The 11,217-nt window shown below is 39.3% G+C and overlaps 1 protein-coding gene across 1 annotated transcript; it reads left to right on the forward strand.

Moving 5' to 3' along the window:
• The first annotated feature begins 8,304 nt into the window (after positions 1-8,304).
• Positions 8,305-9,813, forward strand: LOC137959547 (pentatricopeptide repeat-containing protein At1g09900-like). The gene is made up of 4 exons (XM_068806913.1): positions 8,305-8,496; positions 8,619-8,837; positions 8,982-9,461; positions 9,544-9,813. Exons 1-4 carry the CDS (start codon positions 8,305-8,307, stop codon positions 9,811-9,813), a joined length of 1,161 nt encoding a protein of 386 aa, XP_068663014.1.
• Positions 9,814-11,217: the final 1,404 nt, after the last annotated feature.

Genomic DNA, 11,217 nt, shown 5'->3' on the forward strand with positions numbered 1-11,217 from the left:
AGACATTGTATTTAAAACGCATTACAATTAGTTGTTTGCACAATAATTAAGCCACTCGACCCGCTCCACCACTGTCATTTTTAAAAACAAGGCCTTCTTACTTGGCGTATCTATCCATTCAGGAGCGCAATACTTCAGTGCTTTTGACAGGTCCGGAATTTCCATGAGGGCATTGACCCAAGGTTCTTCGACATCGCGTTCCTTATACTTCATATCACATTTCATAACTTCAGCGATTTGGCCAACTACATCAATTAAATGTCTATTGTCTTCAGTGGGCAATTCGCTTCTCTTTCTACGACGACGTGAAGATGGCCCTTTACTTCCACGAGATTGATCTGATGTCGAATCATTTCCACTATTGAATTGCGGTGGAGTTCCCATAACTATGTCAACATTGTCGCGGTCATCCATCGGGATAGGAGCCGACTCATCATGGATAATTTCATCACACAGATCTATAGGAGTTGTACTACCATTCCCTACAGCTATTGTGTTTCCGACAACCATAGCCAATCTGTCGTAAAGGGGGCAACCTTGTTGTCTATACTTCTCAGCCTCTTTATGCTCCTATAAGAATAAAACATCATTCTTAGTAATGCGAAACAATACAAACTGTTTTACAATATATCATGATTTACTGACCTTAATGTAGTCTTTCCATACAGAATGACATGCAGTAACTCCTTGTGTGGTTGCATCCTAACCGAATCCACTAGTGTTGAGACAGCTCGTTACTGTTTGGTATGTTTTCTTCCATGATCTTGTTCGATTCTTAAGCTGCACAACAGTTTTTTTATTGACTGCATCTTCATTGAACTTACTGACACATTCTGTATATACCTCGTGCTTCCAAACACCATTGGGCAACTTGTTCCCCATATATACCTGCTCGACAAAAAGATCGAGCATTTTGTTGTCTTCTTCAAAGCTCCAAAAGTCATATGGTCGACCACTTGGTTGTTTTCTTGCAGCCATTTTCAATCTAAATCCGAGATTTTCCGCATGGAAAAAACTTTATCAGACAACCATTACCCGTCACGAAACAAAAACCACAAATAAGAAAATACCATGTGGTGGATATTTATAAGACCCGAATCTCCTCACCACATGGCAAAAACATTCCATTGCATTTCAAAATTTTTAAACAACATTCTAAAACATTCCAAAATTATTCCACTATTTCCATTGGAGATGCAAAACAATGCAAACACACACACACACACACATCAAGTCCAAATTCACCGAACACCCCTGGTAAAGCCCCATATGACTTCACAGTCACTACGAACTGTACCTCATCAGTGATGGGGATCGGGTTTCGTTGGCTAATGGACGCCCGTGTAGGCGACTCAACCTTATTTGAATTGGACTAAACACCGTAAACCGTAATTGAGAACCTTAAAAATCCTAGACCCTAAACCCTAACCCTAGACCCCATACCTCCAAAACCTCCTAAACCCTAACCCTAGACCCCATACCTCCAAAACCTCCAAAACCCTATACCCTAAACCCACAAGTTAAACAAAAAACCCTAGATCTTAACAACCTAAAAGCCCCAAACCCTAAACCCTAAACCCTATCACCCATTAAACCTTAGCTGAAAAAAATTGAAAAAAAACCTAAACCCTAATTCTAGAACCTAAACCCTGACAATACCATAAATCCTTAACCCTAAAAACTTAACCCCTAAATACAAAGCACCAAACCTTAAAAACACTAAACCCTAACCCTAATAAAAATTTTAGACCCTAATCCGTAACACTAAATCCCACAATTATGCACAAATAACCCCAAATTAGACACTGGGACTAAAATTAAATCAAATACGACACTCATTTAATCAGAAAAAATTAGGGTTTAGTCATACCTTCTGAAATTTGGGGAAAACCAAAGCCGACGGCTGAAATCAAAGCCGAAATGGGGAAATCGATGCTGAATCGAAGTAGAAATTAAGAAATCGAAGCCCAATATCAAAATCGAAGAAAACCAAAACTAAAATAGGGGAAATCGCAGGAAATCGGAGGGAATTTGGGGGGAAAAGATATGAGCGAGAGGGAGAAGGGAGTGAGATGCCGCAAGGGAGAAAAGGGGGAGAAGAGACAGAGAGAAGAGAGGGAGGCCGAGAGGGATAAGAGAGAGGGAGAAGCAAGTGGGAGGTTCAGAGGGAGAACAAGTTCGAGATGGAGAAGGACGCCGGAAGGACGTTCGCAGCGAGAGACGGAGGTAGTAGAGAGGGAGACTGGAGAGGGACAGCGGAGACGAGAGAGGAACCATGATCTTTCACCCAACCATCTACATCAAATCATATGTCTAATTTTTTATCTGCTCATTGGTTTTCTTGCACTTGTTGCACATTAACTTCAACCAGATGTCTATTTTTTTTTCAGACACACCATTCTATTATGGATTGTAAACACATGAGGAGTGGTGGATAATTCCCCTTTTACAGCAGATGGATTGGAACTAAGAGGAGAAATATTCCTTTGCATAGTATAACCATGAATGAAATTGAGTCTCCACCATAGTGCAAAACATATCAAATATAGTGAATACTTCGGACCTATATTTCATAAAGTATAACCATGTAACTCTTGTATGGTCATCATAAAAAATCACGAAATAATTAGTTTGATAAATATTTGGGACATTAACTAGTCCCCACACATTGGAATGAATAAAATAAATGGACTAGAATCAACATTGTTTTGCTTGGACTGAATCGTAGTCTTGTGATATTTTCCATGTTAAGTTGTGGAGCCTAATCGACGCCCTACGCTGAGTCGGTATGCGGATTGACCTAATTTTCTCTTTATAATTGAGGGACACTACTATTAGAGTTTTATCATCACCGAGCAGTTAGAGTTGTAGCCCGAGAGAGGTTAGAGAAAATGTTAAGTTGTGGAGCCTAATTAACGCCCTACGCTAAGTTGATCGCGGGTTGCCCTATAGCCTAATCATCTTAATCCGAGGAGCATCCCTAGTTGCAATCCGAGAGGTTAGAGAGAAACACATGTATGTGTGCGCTTTCTCTTGTAAAGTATTTCATCTTCATAGTGGATTACTGCAATGGCAAAAGATAGGACGTAGTCTCACCTTGAGCCTACCAAGTATAAATCTTGTTGTGCTTTTTCATGCTCGTTTTTTCCTTCTTCCGTGTTTATTATTATTTCTCTCATTAGTTTGGAATTAGGGCGTTTAATTCCTAACAAAAAATACCTGTAAGTGTATGCAATTTCTCTTGTAAACTATTTCATCTTTATAGTGGATTACTCCAACTACAGAAGATAGGATGCCTTGAGGCAAACCTGTATAAATCTTGTTATTTTTTGTGTTTGCTTTTCCTTTCTTCTGGGATTATTATTATTGCTCTCATTAGTTTGGAATTAGAGCTTCTAATTTCTAACAAGTGGTATTAGAGTTTTGGTTCATGATTAAGAGCAATGGCTAGCGAAGAAAGATCGGCACTTGGAATCAATAAGTTCGATGGTATGGATTTTACGTTCTAGAGGATGCAGATAGAAGATTATCTGTACAGTAAAAAGCTTCAAGCACCACTTCTGGATATGAAACTAGAATGTATGAAAGATAATGAGTGGAATCTCTTTGATAGATAGGAGTTTGGAGTAGTCCGGTTAACACTATCAAAAACATTGCACACAATTTGGTATCGGAGAAAACCACAATGGGGATGATGAAGAAGCCTTCTGAAAATAATAAGGTACATCTCATGTATAAAACTCTTCAATTTAAAGATGATAGAAAATACATCAGGGTCATCGCATTTGAATGAATTTAGCAGAACCTATGAGGGCTATGGTCAAAAAATTTGTAGGCAATGGAAAGTTGATTATTAATTATGTTCAGGATACCATTCTTGCAGAGGAAGTTTGTAGAAAGGAATCCGTAGAACATCAACATATAATTCTACCCTAAGTGTCAATACTAGGGGTAGGAACTTTGAGAGGAATTCCAACAAGGGCAACGGTAAAGGGAAGTCAAGGAATGGAAGAAGCAAGTCTAAATTCGGAAGGAATATGGAGTGCTGGAATTGTGGTAAGTCTGGTCACATAAAGAAGAACTGCAGAGCACCGAAGAAGGACAAAAAGAAAAATGATGCTACAAATGCGGTGACTAAAGAGGTACAAGATGCTTTACTCTTGTCAGTTGATAGCCTTATTGACTCTTGGGTGTTAGATTTAGGAGTTTCTTTTCACACCATTGCACATCTTGAGATCATGGAGAATTATGTTGTTGAAGATTATGGGAAGGTGTATCTTGATGATGGAGAACCTTTGGATATTGTCAATATTGGTAATGTCAGTTTGAGGATTTCAAACGAGTCAATGTAAAAAATTCACAAGGTGAGACATGTGCCAAAACTGAAGCGTAATCTGATTTCAGTAAGGCAGCTTGGTAAGGAAGGTCATAATGTGGCTTTTAATGGTGCTGCCTAGAAACTCACTCAGGGAGCCATGGTTGTTGCGCAAGGAGTTAAAACTAGAACTTTTTACATCACTTCCAGTTGTAGAGACACAGTTTCAGTTGCCGATTGTTGGAAGATAAGCTCAAGCCCACATGACCAAGGAAGGCCCACATATCAAAGATTATTATAATATGGGCCACACGACCAAAGAAGGCCCACAAGATGGGCCCAAGCCCATAAGAAGTTGGACCCACAATGATTATCATGAGTTGGCATCCTTATCACATCAATTGGAAGATCAATGACTCACAAAAGTATCTTATCTTATGGTCATGTCAACGAAGAGTTTTACTTTGAGTTATGTTTGTCTTTTATCTATGTGGAGTTATTGAATTATGTTAGGACTTATCTTTAAGTGTTAGAGTTTGGGTGTAATTGGGACAAGGGTAGTTTTATTGTAATTGGACTCTACTACCTTCCTCTATTATAAATAGAGGTTCATGTACTCTGATTACAACAAGTTATTGATGTCAATGAAGTATTTCACTTTTCCATAAATTCAACATGGTATCAGAGCAGCGTCTATGAGCTGACTTGGTTAACTCACGGATATAAAGTGATCGTTTTCTCTAAACCCTAAACCCTATGTCTAGGTTCGTAGTTATTTTTTTCCATCCCAATCCCAATAATTGTATTTGAGCTTTTTACCTCTATACGGAGTTTTTCATATTTAAAATTATATATTTACAGAAATATATTTGAGTCTACTTTCCAAAGAAAAATGATTTGTTCCAATCGGAGTTATCTATAGAGAAATGTTGATATTTGAATGAGCAAAGGTCAGATTGCAAAAAGGTTTGAGCAGTTGCAGAAATCTTCAGATTTTGAGGTATTTATTGCTATCAAGAACTAGACTTTATATAGAGAAATATATATATCAAAATAAATATATGTAAGTCTATTATTTTACCTGTGCAACCAAATTTTTATCTGATTTATTCACAAAGAGAAATCGTTGTTTGAAGCAATAAAGGTCAGATTGAAAAAAGGTTCAAGTGGCAGCAGAAAGCCTCAACTTCTAAGGTATTTTACGCAATCAAGATAGAGACTTTATATGGAGAATTATATATCAAAAGAAAGATACGTAAGTATATTTTCTTACCTATTCGACCAATTCTTGGTATGAGTTTATTATAAGGAGATATTTTTCTTGGAAAAATCGATGGTCATTCTGGAAAAAAAGGAGAAACAATACTTAGTTCGGCTAGATGACAGAGAAATCTATCAAATTATTTATCTTTTGATAATTATATTTTATGAAAAGAAGTTATACTTGGATGAAAGGTATTTAATTATACTTTTATAATGAGAAAATTTCATGTTAATCTGATCTATATTTAAAAAAATATTCGCATTGGAAGAATTGAAGGTCATGCTGGTATTCTGTTACATTGAAAATCCGAATTTAAGTAGATTGTTTTATGTCACTTTTTTAGTTGATTTATCAGGAAAATATCTCACTTCTCCCTGGTTTGAGGACTTATTTATACATCTCTATTATTTGGGCCTATTGCTACATCTATGATATTTGGTTCAAGTTGGGATCACTGCCATTACCTCCCAGCTTGAGGGGGGGAGAAGTAGAAGAAGTACAAAAAAGAGGTATTTTATTTCATATGTTGTGAATAAGTTTATGTGACCAAAATATTCAATAAAGAGGGAGCACAAAAGACAAAGCTTGTGCATCTAAGAAGAAATTTTTATATCGGATCATTTCATGGGTTCTTTTACAAAGTTTATTATTTGGTTCGTGTTATATGTGTTGGAAGATGGTCGTGTTATATACAAATGTTGCTATTATGTTTCTTTGGGGACATTATTACTGAAGAAGAGGTGGCCTCATATCATCATTTATTTTACCCCGTCAAAAAATATCACGGTTGGGAAACCATGACGTAGGATACCCTATCAAAAAATATCATGGTTGGGAAACCATGATAGGCCCTGTAAAAAAAATATCACGGTTGGGAAACCATGACGGAGGATACCCTGTAAAAATATATCAAGGTTGTGAAACCATGATATGCCCTATCAAAAAATATCACGGTTGGGAAACCATGATGGAGGAAGTTATTATTACATCTAAGTTGTCCTCGCCACTCTTCCCCCCCTTATTATAGCTTTTATGATTCCTACCACTTAAGAGTCGTTGTCCTGTGGAGGGACATGGTGGTGGACACTTCAGAGCAATGCCGATAGAAGACGGAGTGTGCCCTACATCTAGCGTAAGGACTAGAGTATGAAGCAATCGATTACCAGCTAGGAGTGATTTTTACTCTCAATTATATTATGCCAGTAGGGCCTCATGGAAGAACGCAACAGCATGAGGGAGAATGTTGGAAGAGGAAGGTATATTGGAAGATGTGCCATTTTATACAAAAATATTCTATACATCATTTGCAGCAAGTTGGGAGTTCATGTTGTTCTCTCACCCCCAGCTTGAGGGGGAGTGTTAAAAGATAACCTCAACCCCACACGACCAAAGAAGTGTTATGGACTCATTAGGGGTTTATTTTCAATTTCTATTTATTAGGGGTTTATTTGCAATTTCTATTCATTAGGGGTTTATTTGTAATTTGTAGAACTTATGGCCTTTGGCATATTTTCCCTAACTCCCTATATAGGGACGTGAGATGAATGAAGAAAGTAAGTATTGAGAAAATTAAGAGTTAAATAGGTTAGATTCTCCCTTTGAGGTCCAAGGTCGAGCCTCCTTGAAGGCTCAATCCCTTCTCCCCACGCTGGAAGAAATCGTCCGGTGTTTGATCCAAAATGGGCCATACCAGCTTGGTATCAGAGCGGACCAACCATGGCGATTCATTTTCTTGGGAGGATTTGCATCAACATTTGGTGGAACAATGTCCAGTTATGGAGAAACAACATCAGGCCATGGAGGAAATCAAGACGGACATGTACACCGTGAAGGACATATTACAGTGGATCAAATGGCTACTTGATGAGGAAATGCGTCGTGGTCAGACGCCGCCAGGCAGTTCCATTCTTCTGGCCAAGCACCACCATTTCCGCCCGGCCCCAACCCCACCACTTCTGCGCCATCAAACCCCGCCCCCACCTAGGGCTCCTCTGTGCCCAGCACAACCTTCGTCGCCCAAAATGCCCATTCAGGAGCTCTTGGTCACGAAAAAGCTCCCCTAAATTTTGACACCAGGTGGCGGCGACCCAAAATCATGCACACCAGAGGGGTTTTCCCCACCCCTGTCTCACGGGAAGCCATAACTCTTCCTGCACAACGGACGCTTCTAGTCCGAAGGATCGCAGACTCGGAAAAGCTTTCCAAACTCCCGAAATCAAAAGGCGGGGACCCATATTTTGGGAAATCATAAGACATTTCTGCCCAAATCCCATCGATACAGGCTGATTTGGGTTCCACCTCCCAAATCCCCTTCTCACGGCCAGCAGCACCTCTTCCCACACAGCAGACAGAAGTATTCCCATCTGCCTTAGTCACGGCGAATCAATTCAACCCTCCCTCCTCTGTCTCTGACAATCTACAAGCACCAGCAACAACAAGAGTCCACCAAAAAATGAGGAAGCGCCGTCAGAAACTTGTCCGATGGGAGGTGACTTCCGACCATCACCTCCCAATAGCAATTTCCCTCTCGATAGCACCGAGGGAACCCAACTTCCAAATTGGGTGAGCGTGGCTCAGACAAAATTTTTGGGGGGAATTGGCTTCCGTCCAACAGCTATCAGTTCCCATCTCCTTCTCAGCAATCCAGTGGAGCAACCTCGTTCACACAATCGCGAGGCATTGTCAAAATGGCAGCTTCATTTCGGCTTCTCTGGTTTTTTACAGAATGGTCGAGGCAGGTTCTCAGCCCAACTCTGTTACTTATTCGTGTTTGATTCATGGTCTTTGCAATGTTGGGACAGTTGATGAAGCACTGGAACTCATCAAGGAAATGGTGGAGAAGGGCCTTGGTCCAATGATTTCTACCTATACACTTCCTCTCACATCTCTCTGTGAGGCTGGTCGTCTCACGGAACATGTGATCTGCTCATTGACATGAGAAAAAGATGTGTTTGTCCTAACGTTCAAACTCACACTGGTTTGATCCCTGGTTTGTTTAGAGTGGATTACTTTGAAATTGCTATTGGCTTGTTTCACAAGATGTTACAAGATAGTGTGGTTACTTTGATGAATGGATATTGCAAATTGGGAAATCTGAACAATGCAATGAGATTGCTGAATTTCATGCAAGAGAATGGATGTGAACCGGATGAGTGGACATTTACAGAACTGATTTGTGGATTCTTCAAAATGGGTACGTTGGTTGTGGCTTTAGATTTGTTCAATAAAATGGCAGTATGTGGATTAAATCCACATAAGGTCAGTTATACTGCCCTAATAGATGGATGTTGCAAGAGGGAGGTGATGAGCTTGGCACTATCGTTGTTGGACAAGATCAAGTAGATTGGTTGTAAACCTAATGTGCGTACATATAATGTGATATTTAATGGATTTTGCACACAGAACAGGTTACCAGAAGCAGAAAAGCTCTGTAGAGAAATTGCAGAACAGGGGTTGTTCCCCACTGTTGTAACCTATACAAATTTGATTGATGGGTTGTGTAAGAGTGGGGCCACCAGTCTTGCATTTAAAGTGGTTGATGAGATGATGAAGCACGATTGCCTACCAAACCTTCACACTTATAGCTCACTCATCTATGGATTATGTCAAGAAGCCAACGCCATGGAGGCCGAGCTTCTATTTAAAGTAATGCAAAGGAAAGGGTTGATTCCAGATCTAGTGACTTATACTTCAGTAATAGACGGACCCTATGGTGTTTTGCTGAAAGGCTTGCAGAAGGATCAAGACTTTCTTGAAGAAGACCACATTGATGGCTATCTTTCCACAGGAAAGGCGAGAGGTTCTACCATTGTTGCTGGTCTCTTAGACAGGCTGTTGGAGAATGGTTGTGGGACATATTTTGATACATATGTTACTTTACTAGTGGGTTTATAGAGAAAGGAGTCAAGGCATTTGTCTCATACATGCGCTCTTATAAAGAGCCTCATTGCACCTTCATATTCAGATGGAAAGACTTGCTGATCAGATAAAGTATACTGCAGAACAACTGGGAACTGGTACTGCCTTGCCAAAAAAAAAAAAAGCAGCCGCAAGTGCCGCTTTGGAGTATGGGCAGAAACACAACATCCGGCGCATAATTTCTGTCCGAGATGTCGTTGAAGCTCTTCTCCTTATCTATGCAAGATCAGATGAATCTAGGAGATCCATATGTGGCCCCCATGCAATACGGGCACATGATTTAGTTGACAAGACCGAGCATATTTTCACAGTATAATTATCCTCAAAATTTTGTCAATGTTGACGATGATATTTGTCTGAGCTCTGAGAGGGTGATGAGTTTAGGATGGTAAAAAAAAAAATTGCTACTTTGCTAGGTTGCTCTACTTTTGTACTGACAGGCCATTCTACATTCGAGCTTGAGGACTAGCTCGTTGTCCAGGAGGGGAGTAATGTTATGGACTGGGGTTTATTTGAAATTTCTATTCATTAGGGGTTTATTTGCAATTTCTATTCATTAGAGGTTTATTTTTAATTTGTTTAACATTAGGGGTTTATTTGTAATTTTTAGAACTTATGGCCTTTGGCATGTTTTTCCTAACTCCCTATATAGGGACGTGAGATGAATGCAGAAAGTAAGTATTGAGAAAATTAAGAGTTAAACAGGTCAGATTCTCCCTCAGAGGTCTAGGTCGGATTCTTCCTTTGAGGTCCAAGGTCGAGCCTCCTTCAAGGCTGAATCCCTTCCTCCCCACGCTGGAAGAAATCGTTTGGTGGTTGATCCGAAATCGGCCATACCAGGAAGGCCCACATATCAAAGATTATTATAAGATGGGCCACACGACCAAGGAAGGCCCACAAGATGGGCCCAACCCCATAAGAAGTAGGACCCACAATGATTACCATGAGCTGGCATCCTTATCACATCAGTTAGAAGATCAAGAAGCACTCACAAAAGTATCTTATCTTATGGTCATGTCAAAGAAGAGTTTTAGTTTTAGTTATGTTTGTCTTTTATCTATATGGAGTTATTGAATTATGTTAGGATTTATCTTTAAGTTTTAGAGTTTGGGTTTAATTGGGACAAGGGTATTTTTATTGTAATTGGACTCTACTACCTTCCTCTATTATAAATAGAGGTTCATGTACTCTGATAACAACAAGTTATTAATGTCAATGAAGTATTTCACTTTTCCATAAATTCAACACCGATGCTGTTACTGATTCTAATTTGTGACATTATAGGCTCAGTCACAAGAGTGAGAAGAGAATAAAAGTGCTTCAATCCAAAGGGAAGCTATTAAGGTTGAAAACTGTAAACAATAGTTTGTGTAAAGGTTGTATTTTCAGTAGGCATAATAGGGTTAGCTTTTCTAAGGCTGGAAAGGAGCAAAAAACAACAAAATTGGAGTTGGTTCACACAGATATGTGGGGGCCTTCAACTGTTACTTCCCTTAGTGGTTCTAACTACTATGTGATATTTATTGATGATGCAAGCAAAAAGGTATGCATTTATTTCCTAAAAAAAAATCTGATGTCTTTGATACCTTAAGAGATGGAGAGCAATGGTTGAGAAAGAGACAAATTTGAAAGTGAAGTATCTGCAATCAGATAATGGGGGAGAATACATAGATGATGATTTCAAATGGTACTGTGTTGATAATGGAATCAATATAAAGTA

Source organism: Aristolochia californica, unplaced genomic scaffold, assembly GCF_029961685.1.
Source record: "Aristolochia californica isolate CCGP_79_NKW_82.1479 unplaced genomic scaffold, dmAriCali1.0.hap1 SCAF_3, whole genome shotgun sequence".
Taxonomy (NCBI): domain Eukaryota; kingdom Viridiplantae; phylum Streptophyta; class Magnoliopsida; order Piperales; family Aristolochiaceae; genus Aristolochia; species Aristolochia californica.